Genomic DNA, 27293 nt, shown 5'->3' with positions numbered 1-27293 from the left:
TAGAAAAAAAAATTCCACTTTTGAATGAACAACATTTAATAAATGACACTTTATCTTAGTTTTGCAAAACTATTTGAAAAGTTATCCAACTTTTATATAGATTTAAACTGGTTTGTTTTAAGTTACTTCTAATTCAGACTATTAGGTTATTTTTTTTACTTTATATTGTGATTCCTGGTGGTCACGTGTCATGGCTAGATCACATGGCTGCTGACTGGCTGCAGAAGTTACATGACATAGTGACCGCTGGGAATCGCAGAAACAACATGGTAGGAATGGTGCTGCTTTGGGAAGGAAGCATCTAGCGGTTTTATTTTTTGATGGGCACTGGAGCAATTATGAAGTGGTTCCCCCCCTTAAAGTATTGCAGTATTTAGTGCAAGCAATCAAACGATTGCAGGTACAAATACTTTTTTTTAGTTTACCCAGTGTAAGTGGAAAGTAAACAAATAAAAATGAAAGCTTTTAAAGATGTTAAAAAATAATAAAAACATAAAAAGTCTGAATCACCCCCTCTTTTTCCCCAATACAAATTATAGAAATAAAAAAAATAAAAAATGATATTGCCACGTACACAAACGTCCAATGTATCAAAATATAAAATGATTTAAATGGATACACTAAGTGCTGTAAAGAAAAAAGGTTCTCCACTCATTGTCAATGGGACTGCCAAAGATCGTTGAGTACAGTGCTTGGCCTGGCCATCTCCAGCAGTCCCATTGAGAATAAATGCTTGCGTGCGCATGCTCGACCACCGCTCCCATTCAGATGGAGCTCTGCAGAGTCCTGTTCTTACGATCATTGGGGTCTCACTGGTTGGAATCTCAGCAATCAGTAAGGTATCCCCTATTCCATCAATAAGGAATAACTTAGAAGCTATTAAAAATATATATATATATAAATGTATAAGCATCTATAAAATTCCTTCACACAAAGCTGAGAAATTATTCTGCACTACTACATTCTCATGCAACCAAGACTGAGGGGCTTGAATAGTCTTGCCTTTCTGCTGCAGATATACAAATTGGAAAGAAAGGCCTGAAAAGAATGGCACACTTCAAGCAATGTGCAAACTTTTGGATGAATTAGGAGGCATGACACCACAGGCAGAAAACCATGCTTCAATATACATGCATGTCTGAGTCTAACCATGGACCACAGGTACTGACGAGTACATCAATTACAATACCTGTTTGGATGAGAAGATGGCAGCATAAACTGAAATTCAACCACACATGTGCCATCCAGGAGCTGATGGTGCTGCAAGCTGTTTAATTCATAGGCAATATACCCCCTCCTCACATACACCTGCAATAACAGATTACTATCAGAATACAGAAACACCCCACTTCATTCCAACAGAAACTTTTACTAGTTTTACCCAGAGAAAAGGGGAGAGGAGAGACTGAGGTTTACAGAGAAATGGCCATCCCTCATTATGGAGGGTACAGCACCACATACACTTTATGTTCGGAGCCCATTTTACATCCCACAAAGCAGCAAATAAGTAAATCTTTACCTCCAGTGCAGCCATGCGAACCACCTGGTTAACATGGTAGAAAAAATTTGGTAGCACATCAAAGATCGAGGTCTCTGATATAATCAGTTTCTGTAAAAACAAACAAAGTCCATAACTTTGGCTGAGTATTAGTAAGGTTCCCCATTTTATTAAGGTTGCTTCCCACTAACCACAGGCTTGTAATATTGTTTTTACACCTTATTTTCTATAAAGGTCATTAACACAAAACTTTTAAAGACTTCACCAGACACCACTGAAAACCATCAAGGCATCATTTATTCATAAAACCATGACATTAAGCTTCACTGACCTTCAAATTTTCAGGGCAGAATTGATGTCCATACAGATCTATGGCAGACAGGAAAATTGATTCCACTTGATTATGCCTCAGTTCATAAGAAGGAAGGTGAGAGGCAATCAAAACCTAGTGGAAGTGACATATTGAATACTTTTAGACATATTTAAAACTTTTTTTTTTTTTTTACAAGAAAACTATACTTAAACTCATGTCTTTGGTGAGAGGCAATCAAAACCTAGTGGAAGTGACATATTGAATACTTTTAGACATATTTAAAACTTTTTTTTTTTTTACAAGAAAACTATACCTAAACTCATGTCTTTATGTTATTAATGGGATCAAAACATTAACGCAATTCAGGAAAGCTGCTTGGTATCAAATGGCAAGTGTATAGACTTAGAAATGATTCGTAATATGTCGGATAGTAAAGGAGTTTTCTCAAGGTCAGTCTTGCAGTCACTTCCAGCCTACGGGCTTCCTGCATGCAGGAGGGTGGTGCGCTCCTGAAAAATTACTGTTCAAGCCGGCGGCATGGCTGTGCTACTGGTTTAAACTCCACAGTCTCCAATACAGCTAGCAGAGGAAGACTGGTCTCTGCAGCATGGCAAGTGAGCAAGGGAACTAAAGCTGGTTAGTTCCAGCCTGACAAAACTGTGAAGGGGGCTGCAGTGCTCATATGATACAAAGAATGTCATGACATCACCTCAGCGCTTTAAGCAGAGGAGCACCGTCAGCCAGGAAGGCAAGTTTGCTTTTTTCCTTATTTTATTTAGCACACTGTAGGCTTTCAAGTACCCATTAAATTACCACTCCAGCATTTTTATTTATTTCAGCAAGGAAGTAGTTGGCCCAATGTAACTTCCCTGCCCTTAGTAATATACGTACCAGCCTCTGTCTTCTTCTGTTATCAGTGCCACTCCAGTAGTCTTCTGCAGTTTATGACCTGTCGGATATCTCCAGTGTTTGCGTTGCGAGCCAGAGGTCACTTCACAATGTAAGTTTATAAAAGCCAGAACGAGAGACTTGAGAGCTTGCGATTGTTAGCTCTGACTGCTGGTCTGTCAGAAGTTGCGATCACAAGATGGCAGATCGGGACCAGAGCAGTGCAGTGAACAGCTGAAGACAGCGGCTGGTGTAATACTAGGCTCAGGAAACAGATTAGTAGCACCACTCCAGCACGGAGATAAAAAAAACAACACTGGAGTGGTGCTATAACAGCTGATTGCAGACTTACCCATGCACTCGTTTCAAGCCAGAGTGTATGTGCTCTCAACAGAGAGGGAAATATGCCACTGCCAGACACCTCTGGAGATTGATCCTCTATTCTCATGGTAGATAATCTAAAATGTTGAATTCATGACACAGTCGGACTGGTCTTGTTCTGCCACCTTTGCTCTTATGAGTAGCGGCACTTTTAGTTTGTGCTGAAGAAACTTATATAAACACAAATATACATATACACACACATCTAGCCCACTTCTTACCTGCCGAGCCCTCAATGCAACCTTTGAGTGCTCAGTCTTACTCAGCTGAGTCAGTTCATTAAGAATAGTCATCAGTTCATCTGTAAGTGTTGGATCTCTACCACAAAGCTGGTCCTGTAGTTCCAAAAGAATTAAATAGTAATCACGCTCGGTCCTCAAAAGAAAATATGAACAGCCCCATAGACTATAACAGGAATGTATTCCATCTGTGAAAAGCAGGTACAGTTATATGAAAAAGTTTGGGCACCCCTATTAATCTTAATGTTTTCTAAAAATTGGTGGTTTTGCAACAGCTATTTCAGTTTGATATATGTAATAACTGTTGGACACAGTAATGTTTCTGCCTTGAAATGAGGTTTATTGTACTAACAGAAAATGTGCAATCTGCATTCAAACAAAATTTGACAGGTGCATAAGTATGGGCACCCTTATCATTTTCTTGTTTTAAATACTCCTACCTACTTTTTACTGACTTACTAAAGCACTTTTTTTGGTTTTGTAACCTCATTGAGCTTTGAACTTCATAGCCAGGTGTATGCAATCATGAGAAAAGCTACTTAAAGTGGCCACTTGCAAGTTGTTCTCCTGTTTGAATCTCCTCTGAAGAGTGGCATCATTGGCTCCTCAAAACTGTCAAATGATCTGAAAACAAAGATTATTCAACATAGTTGTTCAGGGGAAGGATACAAAAAGCTGTCTCAGAGATTTAACCTGTCAGTTTCCACTGTGAGGAACATAGTAAGAAAATGGAAGAACACAGGGACAGTTCTTGTTAAGGCCAGAAGTGGCAGGCCAAGAAAAACATCAGAAAGGCAGAGAAGAAGAATGGTGAGATCAGTCAAGGACAATCCTCAGACCACCTCCAGAGAGCTGCAGCATCAACTTGCTGCAGATGGTGTCACTGTGCATCGGTCAACTATACAACGCACTTTGCACAAGGAGAAGCTGTATGGGAGAGAGATGCGAAAGAAGCCGTTTCTGCAAGCACGCCACAAACAGAGTCGGCTGAGGTATGCAAAAGCACATTTGGAGAAGCCAATTTCTTTTTGGAAGAAGGTCCTGTGGACTGATGAAACCAAGATTGAGTTGTTTGGTCATACAAAAAGGCGTTATGCATGGCGGCAAAAAAACACAGCATTCCAAGAAAAACACTTGCTATCCACAGTAAAATTTGGTGGAGGTTCCATCATGCTTTGGGGCTGTGTGGCCAATGCCGGCACCGGGAATCTTGTTAAAGTTGAGGGACTCATGGATTCCACTCAGTATCAGCAGATTCTTGACAATAATGTTCAAGAATCAGTGATAAAGTTGAAGTTACGCAGGGGATGGATCTTTCAGCAAGACAATGATCCAAAACACCGCTCCAAATCTACTCAGGCATTCATGCAGAGGAACAATTACAATGTTCTGGAATGGCCATCCCAATCCCCAGACCTGAATATCATTGAACATCTGTGGGATAATTTGAAGAGGGCTGTCCATGCTCGGCGACCATCAAACTTAACTGAACTGGAATTGTTTTGTAAAGAGGAATGGTCAAAAATACCTTCATCCAGGATCCAGGAACTCATTAAAAGCTACAGGAAGCGACTAGAGACTGTTATTTTTGCAAAAGGAGGATCTACTAAATATTAATGTCACTTTTCTGGTGAGGTGCCCATACTTATGCACCTGTCAAATTTTGTTTGAATGCAGATTGCACATTTTCTGTTAGTACAATAAACCTAATTTCAAGACAGAAACATTACGGTGTCCAACAGTTATTACATATATCAAACTGAAATAGCTGTTGCAAAAACACCAATTTTTATAAAACAATAAGCTTAAGATTAATAGGGGTGCCCAAACTTTTTCATATAACTGTATACAGAATATAGTACAAAAAAAAATCGGAAGTAAGAAAGGGGCCTACAAGGAAGGGCATTTGACAGCTAATTTAAAGCTTTAAGTGCTACAGTGTGACTTATGTTGTGTGTTACAGACATGACTACAGAAAACCTGCACTGTGCCACATACAATACTCACACCCAACCCAAGGAACTGTCTGGCCACTAAATTGCTTTAAAAAATGGTCAGAATGGTGTAAAATAATTAAAAGTGATGCTTAACCTTTATTTCTTCCTCTGTTACAATGGACTATACATGTTCCGCCGGGCCAGTGTCTGTACTTCCTGCTCCATCTGGACAGACATGTGACTCCAGAAGCCAATCACTAGCGGCAATGGACACAGGTTAGTGATTGGCAGCTATGGTCACAAGTCTGTCTAGGTGGAGCAGGAAGTACAGAGACCAGTGAGGGACCTGAGAAGTGTCAGAAAGGGAGCAACAGCAGCTTGTTAAGGTCGTTATTACTCAAGTAAATACGTTACATCAGTACTTTTAAACATTTTTTTTGTGGCCGGACAACTCCTTTAAAACATACTGACGGCAAACCCCCACATTAAAGAGCTATCAGGCCGTCCCGCAAATACAATACTCACAATCAGCATAGTAACCAGAATATTCTTCTTGGCCACTTGAGCATGAGAAAAGATGCATTCTAACACAGGAGTCATATCTGGCTTGTACTGTTCCCGCAAATTTATCACACACTTGTCATAATGGGCTACAGAAGAGAGACAATGATGAACCTTGTTAGACAGTCTAATGACTATGTGCTTTCAAAGAAACAAAACATATTCACGGAATAATATCAATACAAAAAGGGACTGGATCGTACTGAGAAGTGAAATGGTTAAAAATTAAAGGGCTATAGATAGTACAGAGATCTTAGACAGTTCGGTCCAGTGGCCCGGAACTGCAAACTCTCCAATGCTGCTAGCATGTAGTATCTGAGGGGTGCGGATACAACATTAAAGTTGGTCAGATCCAACCAGCTACACAGCAGCGCTTTTAAGTTCTATAGCAAATAGCTCCGAAGTGCTTCATTTATAGAAAAAATGTTGGTTCCTCTACTGTAGTCTATCAGTTTTGCAGCCTCCTGGTAGCAGCAGCCAACAACCCATGCTTTCTTGTGTCAACCAGTATAGAAACATCTTAACGTAAAGCCAATAAGAAGAAAATTGCACTACTCACCATATTGGAATTGGGTTTCCACCTGCAAGTATCGCCTTAGTAAATCAAGAACCACTGACTTCATATAGCCACGTATTCCACTACGGTACCTGTGAAAAAAGAGTTCGTGCTAAAGCTACCTTATATCCAAAAGACTCGAAATAAAACAAAGAATGGTTTGGTGAAAGATGTGTTTGGATGTGGAGCCAGCATGGTGTTTCAACTGCTGCCTGTTAACGCCAAGCTATAATGAACACTAAAAAGACGATTTATGGACATTGCGACTGTCCTGAAATTGTGATGAATATATCCTCATTGCAATATTGCACTGCAATGGACGTCAAGAAGTCTCTGATACTAGTAGATGATCTTAAGTGCAAGTCAAATAAACATATTTCACGGGCATTGCTAGGATTCAATGTTTAGAAGTGGGGCAACCTCATTTTTTAAAGAAGTTTTATATTGAGATCATACTTTATATACAGATGTAACACTTTAAAAACAATTCAAGAAAGGTCTAGCAACCTCATATCAGATAGAAAGCAAATTGCTCTGAAAAATAAATACTAATAATAAACATTCCTATCTAAATAAAACATAGCCCAAATAATTAATTACAATATGGCATTCCATGCATAGGTCTGATTATGGTTTTGGCAGATACCATCATAATTAATTTACCTTTGCACAAGCTGCACAATACTTTGAGTGTTCATAAAAAACACCTCCCTGTCTGCTTTTCTCTGCAGAGTGGCTGCATAGCTATCCAGGATATTGGCAATCTACAAAGGCAGGAGAAATGCCCCCATTAAGATGTTTAATGTACATAAACAATTTAATAATTCACATTTAGTAGACTGCGTCTGTACATACTGCATATCATATATAGGATGTTACCTGTAATCTGCTTAGTATACCCTGACTTTAGTGGATGGTATTCAGCAAGCATTACATGCACTTAGAATATAATCATACATTGCTGTCATGTCACATTTCTATACAGATTTGGGCAATTTTGCAAGAATCACAGCAAAAAATACAATATGATAGTAGGTCTAAAGAAAAAGGTTTCTTCTTGTGGAAAGTGCCAAGATGGCACAAGTAGGCTAACAGACCATGCAATGCTCATAAGAGAATTTAAAGAGGATTTTTACAGGGTTTTTAATGTGACACAGCTAAACTCAGCTGTGCTGCCCCTATCCCAACAAGAACCTTATCTGAAAGGTGAGTCATCCATGCTCTAATCTCCCAGCACTTCCTAATCATGCAGGAGGTTAAGGTCCTTTTACATGGAGCGACAGGCGGCACGATATGACCACCCATCGATAAACTTTTACTGATCTGCGATTGTTGGACTTCCAGTTTACACAGTAAGACCAAAGTAAACGATATGCACTGGGAGATCTATGCTAGATCACTCAGTGTGCATGTGTGTCATGGTTCTCGATAGTGCAAGTCCTGTTTACACAGGACGAGGCACCGACGTGTACAATGATCTTTTATGCTGCACAAAAGATCATTTCACCCAGTGAACAAGTACTTTGCTCATTTATACAGTGATTGGCAGCTTGTTTACATGGCAAGACAATCGTTAAAAGACCATTCTGAACAAAGGGAGAGAGAGGGGGGCCATAGCTCTGCAGCTGTTTGCCTTGCTTCGAAATTCCAGAATAAGATTACTGTGAAATTGTTTTCAGTAGAGGATTTTGTACATTAGTAAAGAACAAAGTATGGGAAACAACTTGAAGAAGGAAGAAGATAAGGATGAGAATAAAATTGTTGGAACTGCATACCAGATAGTTGAGAGCCCATCAACTCTGGTGGTACCAGTTGCGCCAACAATTTCAAGAGGCCTAGTTTGCAGACTGAAACTTAGTGCAATTTTATTTACCACAGATAACCAAGAAAAATCATATTTTTCATGCGCAGCAACAACAACACACTTGCTTTTAATGCAGCCCAGTGGAGAACACAAGTAAATGCCCGCTCACCTGTTGGCTAGGAAACTGGCACAAGACTGAGGTGATATTGCTGGCATACTGAGCCATGACTTTACGTATAGCTTTTTCAACAGTGGGTGGAATCCTTGTGGATACACTGGTCATAATCTCCTGTAGCTCTAGAAGAGGAAGAGAAGGATCCCGCAGAGTCTTCATCAGCTTGTGCACCCATTCTTTTACCTTAAATGAAAATAGTTCAGTGATGCATTACATTATAAGTGTAAGTAGCAATGCAGTAAATCACGCTTGATTATCTTTATCAAGCTGGTGTAATTTGTGCCGAAAACTCTCTTTCATGACTGCGACCATATTGATGTGTTTTAGAGACGCTTCCGCGCCTTGTCCAACAAGTAGGTGTGACCTCACTGAAAAGGGAATGGCTTACCCGGTACTGGGCAATGGCCTGATGTGCCACACAGTGGATCAAAAAAAGTGCCAGAACTGTTAGGCTGTGTGCCCACGATGCGTTTTTTTAAGCGTTTCCGCAGCGGCAGAAACGCTTAAAAAACGCATGGTAGAAGGCCTGCCATGTCCCCCAATGATAATCCGCATGTGCTGTGCACATGCTGGGGAAATTTCCGCTGCGGATTATCATCATTGCGGAAAAAAACGCAGCACTACCAATTATTTTGCGGAAGTGCTGCGTTTTCGCCATTGACTTGCATTAGTACGCGCCAATTCCGCAAGACTGCATCTGTACTTGCGTAATTGGCGCGTTCTAATGTGCGGATGCTACCCGAGTGTGGAGGAGAGGAGAGTCTCATCCACACCCAGGTACCATTAAAAAAGCTGTAAAAAAAGAATAAAATAAATATATACTTACCTTCTGGCGGCACGCGGTGCGCTCCTCCTTGCTTCCCGGCACTTCGCGATGGAATGAAGGACCTGCGCTGACGTCAGTCATGTGACGGGTCACGCGACGCTGACGTCGGCAGGTCCTTCAGTGTACCGCAGCCGGGACCGAGCAAAGCAAGGCAGGGCGGGCCACGGAGGGTAAGTATATATTTATTTTTTTATTTTTTGACATTCTCTCGGGTCACACTATATAAATCCATGCTGTTTGCATGGATTTATATAGTGTGACCAAGTTGTCAAGCACTTTCCAAGTGATGCTAAAATCGCTTGGAAAGCGCTTGTCAACCCGCATGTGGAAATGCAAGTGAAGAACGCTTCACATCCGCATGTCCCTGGCATAAAAACGCATGTACAATCTGCATGTACAAATCCGCATGCGTTTTTTTCTGCCAGGGAGATGCAGAAACGCTCAGGAAAAAATCCTGAGCATTTCTGCATCGTGGGCACATAGCCTTAAGAACATTTCTGGTACAAAGTCAGCAAACTAAAAAGTTGTGTAACCTTAGTCTAGACCAGGGGTCTCGAACTCAGCTGGGTATATGGGCCACACATGGCTAAAAATTTAATTTGAGGGGGGGGGGGGGTGAGCTGCATTCTTTGCATGACAAAGTGACATTTTTAGGGATACCATTTTTTTTTATACACCTTTTGAACATTTTTGCAGTGTTTTATTTTATTCTTTCATAGCTTGGGTCGTTAAGGATGTTGTGATAACAAACGTGCACTTTTTTGGTTTACATATAAAACAGCATTTTTAGTGACAATATTTTTTCATGCTTTATTTTGAATTTTTACAATTTTGTTTCCCCCAATTGGCCACATACAGTAATATTGTCTTACAATTAGCACCATATAGTAATTCTGGCAAACATATTGTAGTAATGTGCCCCAAACTGATCCCCATCTTGTAGTAATTCTCCATCCTGGTCCTCATCGTATTGTAATGCCCCATCCTGGTCCTCATCTTGTAGCAATGCCCCATCCTGGTCCTCATCCTGTAGTAATATCCCATCCTGGTCCTCATCTTGTAGTAATGTCCCATCCTGGTCCTCATCTTGTAGTAATGCCCCATCCTGGTCCCTATCTTGCAGTAATGCCCTATCATGGTCCCTACCTTTTTCGTAAAGTCCCCCATCCAGGTCCCTAAATTGCAGATATGTCCCCATATTGTAGAGATGTCCCAATCCAGGTCCCCATATTGCAGATATGTCCCCATCCATGTTCCCATATTGCAGATATGTCCCCATCCAGGTCCCCATATTGTAGGAATGCCCCCATCCAGATCCCCATATTGCAGATATGCCCCCATCCAGGTCCCCATATTGTAGGAATGTCCCCATATTGCAAATATGTCTCCATCCAGGTCCCCATATTGTAGGAATGTCCCCATCCAGGTCCCCAAATTGCAGATATGTCCCCATCCATGTCCCCATATTGTAGATATGTCCCCATCCAGGTCCCCATATTGCAGATATGTCCCCATATTGTAGAGGTGTCCCCATCCAGGTCCCCATATTGTAGGAATGTCCCCATACTGCAGATATGTGCCCATATTGTAGAGATGTCCCCATTCAGATCCCCATATTTAAGAATGTCCCCATACTGCAGATATGTGCCCATATTGTAGAGATGTCCCCATTCAGGTCCCCATATTTAAGAATGTCCCCATCCATGTCCCCATATTGTAGAGATGTCCCCATCCAGGTCCCCATATTGTAAGAATGTCCCCATCCAGGTCCCCATATTGCAGATATGTCCCCATATTGCAGATATGTCCCCATATTGCAGATATGTCCCCATCCAGATCCCCATATTGCAGATAAGCCCCCATCCAGGTCCCCATATTGTAGGAATGTCCCCATCCAGGTCCCCATATTGCAAATATGTCTTCATCCAGGTCCCCATATTGTAGGAATGTCCCCATCCAGGTCCCCATATTGTAGGAATGTCCCCATCCAGGTCCCCATATTGTAGGAATGTCCCCATCCAGTAGCTAGGTCCCCATATTGCACAGCAATACCAATTCCAGCCGCCGGCCTATCAGAGGCCAGCAGCTGACATCTGCGCATGACAGTGACGTCATACGCTGCTATGCTGGGACGCAGATGTCAGCTGCTAGCCTCTGATAGGCCGGCGGCTGGCATTGGTATTGCTGTGCAGAGAGCTGGTCTCTGCGTGGAAATACACTGAACTAAAGCTGCTGTTGGCGGCTCCTGAACTGGGCCGCGATCGCTAAGGGGTCTATGGTGCCTGCGGGCCACATGAAGCAGCCGAAGGGGCCGCACGCAGGCCGCATGTTTGAGACCTATAGTCTAGACCAGGGGTCTCAAACACGCGGCCCCTCCGGTTGCTTCATGCGGCCCGCAGACACCATAGATCCCGATCGCGGCCCGGTCCAGGAGCCGCCGACATCAGCAGTTTAGTTCAGTGTATTGCCGCGCAGAGACCGGCTCTCTGCACAGCAATACCAAGGCCAACCGCCAGCCTATCAGAAGCCAGCAGCTGACATCTGCATCCCAGCGTAGCGGCATATGACGTCACTGCCATGCGCAGATGTCAGCTGCTGGCCTCTGATCGGCCGACGGCTGGCATTGATATTGCTGTGCAGAGAGCCGGTCTCTGCACGGTAATACACTGAACTAAAGCTGATGTTGGCAGCTCCTGGACTGGGCCGCGATCGTTAAGGGGTCTATGGTGTCTGCAGGCCACATGAAGCAGCCGAAGGGGCCCCAAGCAGGCCCCCTATTGCAGATATGTCCCCATATTGTAGAGACGTCCCCATCCATGTTCCCATATTGCAGATATGTCCCCATCCAGGTCCCCATATTGTAAGAATGTCCCCATCCATGTCCCCATATTGTAGAGAAGTCCCCATCCAGGTCCCCATATTGTAAGAATGTCCCCATTCAGGTCCCCATATTGTAAGAATGTCCCCATCCAGGTCCCCATATTGTAAGAATGTCCCCATCCAGGTCCGCATATTGTAAGAATGTCCCCATCCAGGTCCCCATATTGCAGATATGTCCCCATCCAGGTCCCCATATTGCAGATATGTCCCCATCCAGGTCCCCATATTGCAGATATGTCCCCATATTGCAGATATGTCCCCATCCAGGTCCCCATATTGCAGATATGTCCCCATCCAGGTCCCCATATTGTAGGAATGTCCCCATCCAGGTCCCCAAATTGCAGATATGTCCCCATCCAGGTCCTCATATTGCAGATATGTCCCCATCCAGGTCCCCATATTGTAGAAATGTCCCCATCCAGGTCCCCAAATTGCAGATATGTCCCCATCCATGTCCCCATATTGTAGATATGTCCCCATCCAGGTCCCCATATTGCAGATATGTCCCCATCCATGTCCCCATATTGTAGAAATGTCCCCCATCCAGTAGCTAGGCCGGCGGCTGGCATTGGTATTGCTGTGCAGAGAGCCGGTCTCTGCGCGGAAATACACTGAACTAAAGCTGCTGTTGGCGGCTCCTGGACTGGGCCACGATCGCTAAGGGGTCTATGGTGCCTGCGGGCCACATGAAGCAGCCGAAGGGGCTGCACGCAGGCCGCGTGTTTGAGACCTATAGTCTAGACCAGGGGTCTCAAACACGCAGCCCGCATGCGGCCCCTCCGGCAGCTTCATGCGGCCCGCAGACACCATAGATCCCGATCGCGGCCCGGTCCAGGAGTCGTCGACATCAGCATTTTAGTTCAGTGTATTGCCGCGCAGAGACCGGCTCTCTGCACAGCAATACCAATGCCAACCGCCAGCCTATCAGAGGCCAGCAGCTGACATCTGCATCCCAGCGTAGCGGCATATGACGTCACTGACATGCGCAGATGTCAGCTGCTGGCCTCTGATAGGCCGGCGGCTGGCATTGGTATTGCTGTGCAGAGAGCCGGTCTCTGCGCGGAAATACACTGAACTAAAGCGCTGATTTCCGCGGCTCCTGGACCGGGCCGTGATCGTCAAGGGGTCTATGGTGCCTGCATGCTGCATGTGCAGAAAGGATGCCGAGGGAACGGAGAACAGGTGAGAAGATTTTTTTTTTCTCTTTATATGCACTATGGGCACCTGGAAGGGGGGGGACATATGGGCACCTGGAAGGGGGGGGGGGGGGACATATCGGCACCTGGAAGGGGGGGGGACGACATATCGGCACCTGGAAGAGGGGGGGGGGGGGGACATATCGGCACCTGGAAGAGGGGGGGGGGGACATATCGGCACCTGGAAGGGGGGGGGGGACGACATATCGGCACCTGGAAGGGGGGGGGCATATTGGCACCTGGAAGGGGGGGTGGACGTATCGGCACCTGGAAGGGGGAGACGGAGGACATATCGGCACCTGGAAGGGGGAGACGGGGGACATATCGACACCTGGATGGGGACATTCCTACAATATGAGGACCAGGATGGGGACAAGACTACAAGATGGCGACCAGGATGGGGCATTACTACAAGATGAGGACCAGGAAGGGGACATTACTGCAAGATGGGGACCAGGATGGGGCACTACAGCAAGATGAGGACCAGGATGGGGCATTACTACAAGATGAGGACCAGTTCAAAAGGTGTATAGAAAAAAAATGCTATCACTAAAAATGTCACTTTGTCATGCAAAGAATGCGGCCCCCCAAATTCAATTTTTTTCCGTGTGCGGCCCATATACCCAGCTGAGTTTGAGACCCCTGGTCTAGATAGTCTTAAAATATGACAGCATTATCAAACAGCATAGACCACTATAATAAATCAAGTGCATTTTCAGACTCTCTGGTCAAAGATTGCATTGTCTAAGAATTAGAAAATATTGATGAATCTCCCCAGTGCATTTATATTTGGGATTTAGCTGCTTTAAGTAAAATTAAAGACTAACTTTGGAAGTGAAGTATGGTTCTGGCAAACAGTATCCATTCATCACATTGATCAGATTTTCAAGGACATTGTGGAAGACTTGGTGAAGCTTCTCTCCAATGATGGGCAGCGTTTGCTGCGGAAGGAGGTCTCCGGTGTAAAGTTCTGCCTAAATATTAAATAGAGTGAGAAAAATTTGATCCTCAAACATTTTTTTTTAACAGTTGAGAATTAGCGTTCTTTTTAAAGTAATCTAGACAGGATGTACAATCATACATAAAACTGTACAGATATCTTGACACAGCATCTGTTACTTACTTGATGGACTTTTGATGGGTCATCCAAATCAATACGAGCCATAACACAACCAGATTCTAGGACAGCTCCAGGACGCTTTACATAGTGAATATGACCAGATTCCTGTACTAGTAAAGTCATAACCATCTTCATTACCTACAAACAACCCATTGAAATATTAAGGCAAAAAAATATATTGAAGCACATATATGAAGAAAATTAAAAATGTGCCTTTTCTCTTGTAAAAGCCTTTTCTCATACCCTCCATTGGGCAACACAGGACCATGGGTATAGCTGTTGCCACTAAAAGGTGGACACTAAGTAATTACGTTTCTGCTAGTCATATCAGCAATACCTCTCCGGCAGGCAGTAGGCTAATAAGTTTATTGCTAGCAGTAAGAAGAATAATGCATTAATTTGACAACAACAAATCCAGAGAATGATGAAAACTCCTGTAGAGAACGGTCATAGCTTCAATAAAAAAAGGTACCAATGGCTGGTTCCTGTGTCACCCCATGGACAGTACAATAATAGGCTTTCACAAGTAAGAAAAGCCAACTGCCTGATGCATGCCATTGGGGGACAAAGGACCGGGCAATATTTCAAAGCAGTCCCTAGGAGGTGAGACAACAATAAAGAAGGCAACATGGTATAAGGAATCATCGACTGCAGGACTCTGCATTCTACAGAAGAAGTATGAAACCCTGTAATATTTGGTAAAGGTCTGAAGCGCTTTACACACTGTAGGGACTCACTCAATCTGGAAGGCATTAGATAGCAGTCAGGCAGGCAATGCAGTTTGGGCAAAAAAATTGTACAGTTTTATTGCTTTCATAACACTCCAAGGAATTTAAAAAAAAAAAAAAAAAAAAAAAAAAAAAAAAAAAAAAAAAAAGCCTCTTCTGGGCACAAAGGTATACCAGCAAATAAACAGTTCATCTAGCAGGGCACATATAAGTCAGTGCGGACTCATTTTAAGAGATCAGAGCCCATTCTCCAGGAGCAAACTTTACCCAGATAAGATAGAGCCGCCTGTCTTAATTCTGCTGGATCGTGAAATATAAAAGTATGAGAGCTGGAAGGGAAGTGAAATAAAAGGAGAATATATGGACATAAAATTGAAATAAAAGTTAAATGAAAATAAGGTAAATAAAAATGAAGGAAATGAGGTAGGGGGGACTGCAATTCCTATACGTCAACATAAAAAAGTGAGGAACTACATTACCTAGATAACTACATGGTGGCTTTCACTCATGCCAGCAAGGTTGATCCCTCGGGGCTTTTTCATTTTGGGCAGATGGCACCAGCAGGGTCAGAAGCAACTGGCGACCATATGGCTGGGGTAACGCCAAAAGAGTAAAGCTCTGTTGTGCCTCCTTTTTTCTGGAGGTAGGGCCAGTAATAGGGTGGTTAATACCTCACTGTTCTTCACTCCTCGTGTGGGATATCAAGGTGATTATTCAACTCTGCATTCCCAATCTGAATGGGAGATGTAAAATAAAAAGATGTCCCTACTTCATGCAGATGCCAAGCTAAAACTGATTCAGATAGTACCTGTGGGAGAGGTATTTGCTCGCTGGTGGGGCGAGCAAACACTTTACTACTTCATATCTGCCTGCTAGTGCAAGCAGCTATAACACATGGTGTTGTGTCCCCCAATGGCACAGATGAGAAAAAAGGTTTTCTATCTTGTTTCCACTTATTGTTTTTCTTCCTACTTACATTATTATTTATGATTTCATTTGCAAATTCTCATTTTTTTATCCTGAGCATCATAACTGATCTAATAATTAAAACAACTGCAGTAAAACATGTAGTGTAGCAAGATACCTCTATCTCCCCAAAGCAATCTCCTGCATTGACATGTGACCCATCGTCAACTGTATACTGAAGTAATTTTCCAGTAGACGGTGATCTCAGTACAGTGGGGTCTTTTTCCTTTTCAAAAACACACGTCTTGTTACCAATCGTGACACGATAGCTGCAAAAAACAAATAAAAGTGAAAAACCGTTGTTAATAATATTTAAAGAATATTCAATTATGTTTCAGAGTTCTCGTATTAACCTAATCAAAATCAAAAGTTGAGTAACTTTTACCTAGTTTTCCTGAGTTTCAGTACGAATTATACCAGAGCTGCATTCACAGTTCTGCAGCTTAACCAAGTTACTATAAAACGTGATTTTTACTGGTCGTACAGCTTAGGCAGCTTCAGTATTTATCCAAATTCCATCATAAACATATACATTCTGCCTATGCCCACCTCCAAGAGAGTCTTTTCAGGTACAGGAACTAAAGGATACAGCATGCTAAAATACAACATGCCAGATCGATTTACCTTCTATCACACCTGCTATCAGGGAACAGAACATTACTTTGCAGGACAATCTTGCAGAAACGACCAGGTTTGATCAACTTTCACTTAGGGTATGCGCCCACGATTAGGAGCCACTTCATATTTATTCAGTGTCAAACCCACAGCGGCCAAATGTCACAGCATAGTGGATAGGGTTTCTAGAAATCCCATGTTCACTCTGCGTGCATCCGAGGCTGCGGATCACCCGCGGACACGGACATACGGCGCAGCTTTTATGACCACGGTATGTCAATTTCTCTTGTGGAGTTGCTTGGTTCCGCAACAGAAATTTTACCTCTAGAATGTATTGAATGCGGTAAATCCGCATGGTTTAGTGAACACATGCAGATTTATATGCGTTCATTAGAACGCAGCATTTTGGACGCAACAAAAATATGCTGCGTCCAAAGCGCTGCTACGTTCGGATCGTGGACACATACTCTTAAAGTAAGACCAACTTTAATCTTTCTTACTTCAAGTCATTTTATAGCACACGAACGCATCCTGTCATATGAAGAACACTCAGGTAATTACCTTGTTAGAAGACTTAGCACTGTAACTGAAGATGAAACCTTTGCAGCAATCGCAGTGCTAGTAAGCATTATTGTTTTTTGATTGTTTTTTTTTTTGGGGGGGGGGGGGGGGGGACAAATGTGTGCAGCTGCTCCCCCTAGTGTCTAGAACTGTGAAAATATGAAAATGATACTTTTTTCTCTATCGCTTCATAGCGGGACATAGGAAACCATGGGTGTATGCTGCTGCCACTAGGAGGCTGCCACTAGGCAGAAAAAAAATGAACCACTCCCCAGCAGGCTACATCCATCAACTGGAACAGAGTAAAATCAGTTTTTGCTTACTGTCCAGTGGAGGCAGATATGGGTATGGGCTCAGATCCATCTCTAACATCTTGTGTTTTTAACTAAATTATTTCCCTTTTTCTTTCAGATACGGCTTGTGACCATGGGCAACTGGGTGTAATTGCTCACCCCGTCATCCCACCTAGAGACAGAGAAAACAGTGTGGTTTAATTCACATCGTACCCTCTCGTATCAACGAGATAGGACCCTATCCCCCCTTAACACATAAAGAGTGTTTGGGGCATTCGCACAGAGGGACAGGTTGACTGGTCCTTGCTACCTATATCCTGCCCGCTCACCCATCATAGAGAGACGTGTGCAGGGAGGGAAGATATACCTTATGCCACAAGGAGATTGTGATGAACGTCTTCCATGATGTGGAGTTGAGGCGCCAGATGACAGCACCAGAGGTCTTCAGTTACTCTTCACATCCATCTGGAAATGCACTGTGCTTAACCCAAAATTCTCCCTCTAGCTCGCAAGCAGTGGGGGCTGCGGACCTTGGAAGACTTCAGCAGGACTTACCCACATGACCGCGTCTTCTTTCCCTTTCAGGCTGCTTTCCCACGCTCTTCCGGCGGTTAGCATTCAAACTTTAATTCCCAGCTTTATTGAGGACTACTTGTCCATTAGGCCATGCCCCCATTCCCTGCTCAGCCAATAGCGCGTGCGCAGGCTTTTCTCCTGCTCTTCCTCTTTGGCCCACCGCCAGTGCAGCAGCCCATCTCCAGCGCTCTTTCCCGGCCAATCAAACTTCAGGCGCACATTTTCAGCTCCTCCTCTCTCTTTTGGCACCATTTCTCCGCAGTCGGCATCACTTCTTCCTCATGCAGCTCCCCGCTCTAAAGTCATCGGATACCGGTCTCAAGCACTGTGGTTACCGCTTTTGTGCTCCTAGGGGTCATTTTTTTTCTTCATCCTCATATGGACCAGTGCCTCTTCAGGAACAGGTACGCTCTGTTACTATTGGCACACGGGCCTCCCCTCAGCAGCCCCTCAACCTGGAACCCTTTTTACATATATGTATAACATTAGGGCATCTTGCTCTCATCCTGCACCTCCTATAATTCTACATTTTGTTGAACTGTGGGTAGCTTTTTACAAGAAGAGGAACCAGACGGCCCTCTGCCTGGACTGCAGTAACCCTACAATGCAGGTCCCACAGGAGCCCCCCACTGCCCATGAGTATAGCGAACCCTCTCCCCTTGAGTGGGCTGCAGCCTTAACTCAGTCAGTCACCGTCTTAACCAAGGTCTCATAATCTTTGGTCTCAGTCATAGAGCGCATGCCCATGCAATCAGCTGCCTGCAGTGTACCAATCATACCTAGGGCCGAATCTGAGTCACCCTCTAATCCACTCCACCATAGCAGGTCACATAGGAGAACCAAGAAGAGGATATGTACAAGCTCATCCTCCAGGTCTCTGTCTCCTCTACCTCCTTTAGGATGGCATCAGTTTCCCAGGTGTCTTCTAAACAGCAGACAGTTCAGGAGTATGACCTCCGCTCTCAATCAGATTCTGATCTGGACTCTGACCAGATCTACAAACTCCAGGACATATCCTTCAAAGAGGCGAAACGCCCTCCGCGGGTGTTTTCAAACCACAAGTTTGATGAGATATTCGCAACCGAATGTGAACTCCCAGTCAGATGTTTTTCAAGGAAGAAGCGTTTAACTATCCTTTATCATTTTGCTTCCGACCTTATTAAACTCTGGTTGAACCCTTCGGTTGTGACAAGTTTACCTTTCTTTTTTCAAAAAAATAAATAAATAAAAAATAAAAAATTGGTGAGACAAAGCAGTTACATCTCATGACACTTATCAGTACCTATTCACATTTCAAGATTACACAACTTAATACAATTTGGTAATAATTTTGTGTAATATTTCTCTCTCATCCTTTTTATATTTTTATTGTTACAACAGTATTCATGAGTATTAATATATTTAAAATATGAAATCCTAGGAAAGAAAAGAACAACAAAACAAGAATAAAACTTATCTGGTGTAGACCAAACCTGCTTATCGTCTAAATATTCCCAGAGTCTTTCTATTAATCAATACTGTACCATGATGTACAGTACAGACCAAAAGTTTGGACACCTTCTCATTTAAAGATTTTTCTGTATTTTAATGACTATGAAAATTGTACATTCACACTGAAGGCATCAAAACTATGAATTAACACATGTGGAATTATATACTTAACAAAAAAGTGTGAAACAACTGAAAATATGTCTTATATTCTAGGTTCTTCAAAATAGCCACCTTTTGCTTTGATGACTGCTTTGCACACTCTTGGCATTCTCTTGATGAGCTTCAAGTCACCTGGTCTTCCAACAATCTTGAAGGAGTTCCCAGAGATGCTTAGCACTTGTTGGCCCTTTTGCCTTCACTCTGCGGTCCAGCTCACCCCAAACCATCTCGATTGGGTTCAGGTCTGGTGACTGTAGAGGCCAAGTCATCTGGAGTAGCATCCCATCACTCTCCTTCTTGGTCAAATAGCCCTTACATAGCCTGGAGGTGTGTTTGGGGTCATTGTCCTGGTGAAAAATAAATGATGGTCCAACTAAACGCAAACCGGATGGAATAGCATGCCGCTGCAAGATGCTGTGGTAGCCATGCTGGTTCAGTATGCCTTCAATTTTGAATAAATCCCCAACAGTGTCACCAGCAAAGCACCCCCACACCATCTCCTCCATGCTTCACGGTGGGAACCAGGCACGTAGAGTCCATCCGTTCACCTTTTCTGCATCGCACAAAGACACGGTGGTTGGAACCAAAGATCTCAAATTTGCAATCATCAGACCAAAGCACAGATTTCCACTGGTCTAATGTCCATTCCTTGTGTTCTTTAGCCGAAACAAGTCTCTTCTGCTTGTTGCCTGTCCTTAGCAGTGGTTTCCTAGCAGCTATTTTACCATGAAGGCCTGCTGCACAAAGTCTCCTCTTAACAGTTGTTGAAGAGATGTGTCTGCTGCTAGAACTCTGTGTAGCATTGACCTGGTCTCTAATCTGAGCTGCTGTTAACCTGCGATTTCTGAGGCTGGTGACTCGGATAAACTTATCCTCAGAAGCAGGGGTGACTCTTGGTCTTCCTTTCCTGGGGCGGTCCTCATGTGAGCCAGTTTCTTTGTAGCGCTTGATGGTTTTTGCAACTGCACTTGGGGACACATTCAAAGTTTTCCCAATTTTTCACACTGACTGACCTTCATTTCTTAAAGTAATGATGGCCACTCATTTTTCTTTCTTTACTTAGCTGCTTTTTTCTTGCCATAATACAAATTCTAACAGTCTATTAAGTAGGACTATCAGCTGTGTATCCACCAGACTTCTGCACAACACAACTGATGGTCCCAACCCCATTTATAAGGCAAGAAATCCCACTTATTAAACCTGACAGGGCACACCTGTGAAGTGAAAACCATTTCCGGTGACTACCTCTTGAAGCTCATCAAGAGAATGCCAAGAGTGTGCAAAGCAGTCATCAAAGCAAAAGGTGGCTACTTTGAAGAACCTAGAATATAAGACATATTTTCAGTTGTTTCACACTTTTTTGTTAAGTATATAATTGCACATGTGTTAATTCATAGTTTTGATGCCTTCAGTGTGAATGTACAATTTTCATAGTCTGGAAAATGCAGAAAAATCTTTAAATGAGAAGGTGTGTCCAAACTTTTGGTCTGTACTGTATATTTAAACAACTCTAACAGAGATTTCAGTTTGTGTGTAGTTATGCTCAATAAAAGTTAAAAGCCGGAGCCTGCGCAGAAGACACAAGAAGCCAATGCCCATACAAGTGCGGAAAAGTAATATGGAATATCACAATTGCAGGGAGCAGACGAAGGACAACCACTAGACGTCTCAGGGTCCTGTGATGCTGATGAGAGGCAATAGGTATGAAAATGAAGAACGGAGGCAGAGTTTTCTTCCAGGCTCCAGAGCATGGAAGAATGCATTACCATAAAAGGATTAAAAGATGATTTCTGCACAACAAGACCGCAGATCTGAGGCATACAGGTATGACTATTTTAGGTATTCTAGAACCTGTATGCCCATATTAATAGGTTAGATAAGTGCAAGGGGTGACATATTCCCTTTAATCATTACTTTCTTTAACTTATCCCAACCTGTTAAGATTTTATCTGATAATTTAGGATCCTTATAGACCTTATTCCAGCTAGTAAATATATCTGCTGCCCACGCGGTCTGTGTTTGATTGCGTAGACGGCAGTAAATAGTTGATAAGGAATCAAATCTGGAACCTATACCCAAATCTGTTATCAAAGCGTTGTAGTGACTGGTTACCTGTACGTATTGTAAATATTGGTGGCCTCCCATATTATGTTGAGAACAAAACTCCTGCTAACTTAGCATTCTCCTTTCCTTAGTTTTTAATAGGTCTTCCAACTTCTGAATTCCCTTTTGTGTCCACTGCTCAAATAATTTATTCTGGGTCCCTTGTACAAAATTAGGGTCTTCCCAGAAGGGGATATATTTGGATACACTGTACAGAAGCTTATATAATTTTCTAATGGCCCTCCATGTAACTATGGTATCCTTTAATACAATACTTAGTTTCACATGTGCTGGAATTTTCCCCGCTGTCAGGTGTAATAGTGCTCTGAAGTTATATGGTGCAGCTAGTTCATTCTCTAGTGACGTATTGGAAAAATAACTTGTCCCATTGATCCAGTCCCTGATATGCCTCATCAGGGCGGACAAATTATGTTCTAATCAGGGGCATCTGAATCCCTCCATCTGATCTATGCAAAGTAATCTTATTGTAAGATATTCTTGGCCTTTTACCTTGCCAGAGGAATTTTACAAAGGCTGACTGCAATTTTCTAACGTCAGTGTTTCAACATTAAGGGAATGTTGAAACTAGCCACTACATTTTTAGTAGTCTCTGAAAATTCTCATCTTGTGCTAAATATGTGGGGTATCTCCATAAGATATCTGTGCCTTTTCTGAAGGTATCAGTTAGAGGTAATTAAACTGGAGAGTGGTCTGAAATAAGAACTTTTATACTGATATCATCAATTCTGTTTATCAATTCATGAGATATTAAGAAATGAACAATTCTCGTTCAAGTGCCATGTACTTTTGAGAAATGGGTGTACTCTCGTCCCAGTGGGAATGCATTGCGCCATGAATCTACAAGATTAGTATTGTCTAAAAAAGGAGGTAAAATTATCATGTGACCTTTTAATCCTAGGAGTGCCTTTTAACCCTGATCTATCTTTTGACCTATTAAACACTATTTTGATCCCTTCCTATGATGATCTTTTTTCCTCGTATTCCCGTATCCGCTGCTCTAATTCTTGGAAAAAGATTTTGTTATTCTCATTTTGGGCATATATGTCAAACTTTTAGACGACCAATCGGGCTATCCAGTAGATCTTTTAATATTCTCCCTGTATCATCTGTTTCATGTAATAAAACCTTACAGTTTGCGTGTTTATGTATTAAGAGCATTACACCTGCTTTTCTATTTTAAACGTCTCCCACCCAAAGCTTGTTCATTCTACAGAAGTCTTGTTCTTTTCTATGCGCTTCCTGTAGTAGTGCAAGATCTGCTTTAAGTTTTTTTTTAAGATTTTGTAAAACCAACATTCTTTTATGAAGCGACTAACTCTTTTACGTTCCAAGACATTATTTTCATGTTTATATCACAAATCACAGTATTAAAGTAATATACATAACACAAGAGAAGAACTCTTAAAATCTCTGCCTCCAACTGTTTTGAACTAAATAAAAACCTAATATAACAGAAATCAAAGATCTAGAATTTTTTCGCACACTAGTAAAAGGGATCTATGCTTGTCCCTTGCTGCCTCCACAAGCTATTATGACATGTTGTGGTCACCGTCGGTGAACCTCCGCTCCCCTTCTCCATTATGTCATATGATTTATTGTACCTTTTAGCACAGAAAAAAAAATAAATAAAAAAAACAGGAAGGTCCCGCTTACAGTTCTATACCGTATTGTGAAAAACTGTCCAGCTCCACTCTGTCCGTTGAGGGTGATGTTAATCAGTCACTAGTAGCTGGGATTATTTTGTTGCTGGCGTCATTTTTCCCTTAAAAAGAACCTTTCTCACGAATTCCGATGCTTGATCTGGAGCTGTAAAGGATTCTGTCCCTACTCATGGAGAAAATATTTTGAGAATTGCATGGAATTAAAGAGCAAATCTCATCTTTTTTTTCACTAATTCTGTGCATAGTTCACTGAAAGCTCTTCTTTTTTTGTAAATTCCACTGAGTAGTCGCTGAATATTAGGATCCTGTGACCACATATTAAAAACAGGTGATGTTTTTTTCCTGTAGTTTTGAAGAATATTTGATTTGTCTACATAGTCGAGATATTTTACGATCACTGGTCTTGGTCTGTTAGATGACCCTTGTGATGGCGGTGTGGAGGACCTATTTTGTATGCTCTTTCTACCTTTAGCGTGGCTGTGATGCCCAGGGATATCGGAAATTCCTCCATGCTCCCCTTGAGCTGATTAGGGGTGATTGACTCTGGTAAGCCAATAATTCTTAAATTATTTCTCCGGGACCCGTTCTCTAAGTCATTCACTTTATCTATTAATTGTTGGCTTAGTTTATTAACTTTATTGAGATTGTATTTTTAACAGTTCATCCTTTGTTGAACTGATTCTGTTTTCTGCTGCATCTATTCTATCAGCATGTTGTGAAATGGCTGCATGCATCAGCTGCAGCGTGGAAGAGACTATGTTCTAGAGATTGATGTCAGGAGCAAGCATTTTAGCTACCTCGGCTGCCAGGGTTTTGTAGGGGGCTTAAGACCCATGAGATGTTCATCTCCCCCTTCCTCTAAGTCCTGTGACAGTGAAGCAGTTAGTGAAGAGCACTTACTGTTCTTCTTTGGTCGCGGCATGTCCGGAGGCATTTTTGCCTCGCTTCCCCAGCAAAATCCCAGCCGTCCACCGTCCAGACGGCGTAAAACATATTTTCATTCCTTTCGGCAGTTTTCCTATTCCGGAGGTCACAATGGTCAGGAAAAGTCCACTGCACAGTAAGATAGGAAAAGGCCCTCTTTCAAACCAGCACCTTCCTGGCGTTCCTGTGGTCACAAGCACAGGTCTTCCATAACGTGATACAATAGGTTTTCCTCCGAATGACAGGCTGCCCCCACCTAGAGTTTTTTCCAGAGGGGGCGTCAGTCTCCTTTTTTATTGGGACACTTGGCTTTCTGTGGTCAACACCTGGGTCAGAGAGGTTATATCCTTCGGCTACAAAATAGAATTTTCTTCCCTCCCTCGAAGCAGATTATTCAGGTCTCGACCACCAAAGAAAAACTCCCTAGCTTCTGGGTTTTTCAAGGACATCGCCTCCCGGAGCCAAGCGGGTGTCATCGTCCCCATTCCGGAACGTTTTTCAGGCTTCTATTCAAACCTATTTGTGGTTCCGAAGAAGGACAGATCCGTTAGTCCCATTCGGGACTTCGAACGACTGAACAGGCGCGTTCGCCTTCGCCTCTTCAGGATGGAATCTCTCCGCTCTGTGATAGCTTCCATGGAACCCGAGGAGTTCCTCTGCTCAGTAAACATCCAGGATGCCTACCTTCACATTCCTATCTTTGCAGGTCATCAGACAGTCCTCTGGTTCGCTGTTCCATACTCCCATTATCAGTTTATGGCTCTTCCTTTCCTGCCTAGCCACCACTCCCAGGGTCTTCACGAAGGTTATGGCTGCGATCATGTCTATACTCCGAACCAGAGGGATTCTTTCTATCTTTTATCTGGATGACATTCTTATCAATGTCCCCTCTTACCAGGCCTGCTACGAGAGTCTTCACCTTACTCTCAACACCATGTCCCGTCTCGGTTGGATCATCAACAGATCAAAGTTGTCTCTGATCCAGGCCCTACGACTAGTATTCCTAGGTATAGAATTCAACACCGTTCACGCGAGGGTCTTTCTAACCAAGGAAAAAGTCTCACCACTTCTTGGGATTCAGTCTCTTAGGGAGCAATCTAGTGGCTCCCTTCGACTCTGTATGAGCGTGTTGAGCAAAAAGGTGGAGGTAATGAAAACAGTTCCATTACCTCAGTTCCACACTTGTCCCCTTCAGCTGACCCTTTTTTCAAAATGGGACAGGATGGTCGCATCACTGGATCGGCCCACAGTCGTCGCCCCCCCAATCGGGTAATACAACCCCTGACCGGGTGGAGTTCGTCCACCCTCATTTATCACAGGAGATCTTTTCTGCGATTCGGTGGAAGGTTGTCATGACAGATGCTAGTCTCCTGGATCAAGGAGCTGTCTTCTAGGAGCTCACAGACCAGGGTCGCAGGAAAGACCAGGACTCCTCTCTTCCTATTAACCTGCTGGAGATCAGAGCCATGTACCTGGCCCTCCTTCATTGGCAGGATCTTCTGAAGGGCCGTCCCATCACATGCGACAACGCCACAGCCATGGCATACATCAATCACCTGGGCAGAACATGGAGCAGACCAGTCATTTCAGAGGTATCCCTCATCCTGGTTTGGGCCGAACAGAATTTCCCAACTCTCTCCGCAGTAGACATTCCCAGAGTGGATAACTGGGCCGCCGATTTTCTCAGCTGTGCTCTCTGCGGGCGAATGATCTCTGAATTAGAGGTTATTCTACCAAGTCTGTCACCGGTGGGGCACTCCCGACATCGACTTGATGACATCCAGAATGAACAACAAGGTTGCACAGTTCGCGTCAGGTCTCATGATCCCCTTGAGATCGGTTCCGACACTCTGGCAATAATATCCTGAGCTCTAATCTCCATGCTCCGTTCCAGTCATCCTCCTAGCTCCAGACTGGCCCAGAAGAGCCTGGTATGCGGAGATAATCTTCTCACAGACGTCCTCTGAAGGCTCACAAATTGTCCTGACCTCCTTTCCCAGGGTCCCCTCTTCCACCAGAATTCACAGCATGGCTGTTGAAGCTGCAGTCTTTAAAGCTGCAGGTTTCTCCGACAAGTTTATTTAGACCATGATCAAAGCTAGAAAACAGTCTTCCTCTAGCATATACCATCGCACTTTGAAAGCAGTTTTTCCATGGTGCATGACCAATCAGGTCGCACCCCTGTCTTTTCCTCTTCCCTCCCGCCTGGCCTTCTGGCAGTCAGGCCTAGATTATGGTCTGTCTCCCAGCTCTCTAAAGGGTCAGGTCTCAGAACTTATTATCCTCTTCCAGAAGAGCTTGGCTTTTCGTTACCAAATAGACTTTTCTACAGGGAGTTGCTCACTCTGTCCTTCCCTATTGGCCTCCCCTGGAACCGTGGGAACTCAATTTGGTATTGTCCGTTTTTCAGGGTTCACCCTTTGAACCCATTTAGGATATTGCTCTTTCCATACTTTCCTGGATTGTTGCTAGAGCAATTTCACTGGGAACGTTTTCTTCCTCTTTCTGATGCTGACCAATCATAAGCTGGCAGCAACACACTGGAAAAGTCCAATGAAGCGATAAGAGAAAGAACACGCTCCACAATAGCTTCGATAAGGCTTAGTGCAAGGGTGCTTTCACATTGGGTTCAGGCACCCATTCGGTGGCCCCATCGGGGCTTATGTCCAAACCCCCAAACGTGAAATCTGACGTGCATTATTTCCCAACATGTACGCCTACTGGAGACTGACACTCAGGTATAGTAGACTGTATCTGAGTGTCCGCCTCCAGTAGGAATATACGTCCAAAAATGATGCATGGTAGAGCACACGTTCGCTCT

At 43.3% G+C, this 27293-nt stretch overlaps 1 protein-coding gene across 4 annotated transcripts in view; it reads right to left on the bottom strand.

Annotated features, from left to right (window-relative positions):
• Positions 1–27293, bottom strand: part of ACACB (acetyl-CoA carboxylase beta) — a 162948-nt gene that overhangs the window by 53168 nt on the left and 82487 nt on the right. For all 4 annotated transcript variants that reach the window (XM_073672534.1, XM_073672540.1, XM_073672557.1 and 1 more), the window contains 11 exons: positions 16187–16337; positions 14378–14512; positions 14082–14228; positions 8347–8535; positions 7037–7137; positions 6377–6465; positions 5782–5906; positions 3302–3415; positions 1830–1943; positions 1520–1609; positions 1190–1308 (listed from right to left, as the gene is read on the bottom strand). In XM_073672534.1, coding sequence (XP_073528635.1) covers positions 1190–1308; positions 1520–1609; positions 1830–1943; positions 3302–3415; positions 5782–5906; positions 6377–6465; positions 7037–7137; positions 8347–8535; positions 14082–14228; positions 14378–14512; positions 16187–16337 — 1374 coding nt within the window. The remainder of the gene's footprint in view (positions 1–1189; positions 1309–1519; positions 1610–1829; positions 1944–3301; positions 3416–5781; positions 5907–6376; positions 6466–7036; positions 7138–8346; positions 8536–14081; positions 14229–14377; positions 14513–16186; positions 16338–27293) is intronic.

The sequence above is a fragment of the Phyllobates terribilis genome, unplaced genomic scaffold (assembly GCF_046119375.1).
Source record: "Phyllobates terribilis strain yellow unplaced genomic scaffold, ASM4611937v1 Scaffold_1__5_contigs__length_1240528914, whole genome shotgun sequence".
NCBI classification, from domain to species: Eukaryota; Metazoa; Chordata; class Amphibia; order Anura; family Dendrobatidae; genus Phyllobates; species Phyllobates terribilis.
The sequence above is the reverse complement of the archived record's forward strand: the minus strand, read 5'-3'. Positions and strand labels throughout refer to the sequence as shown.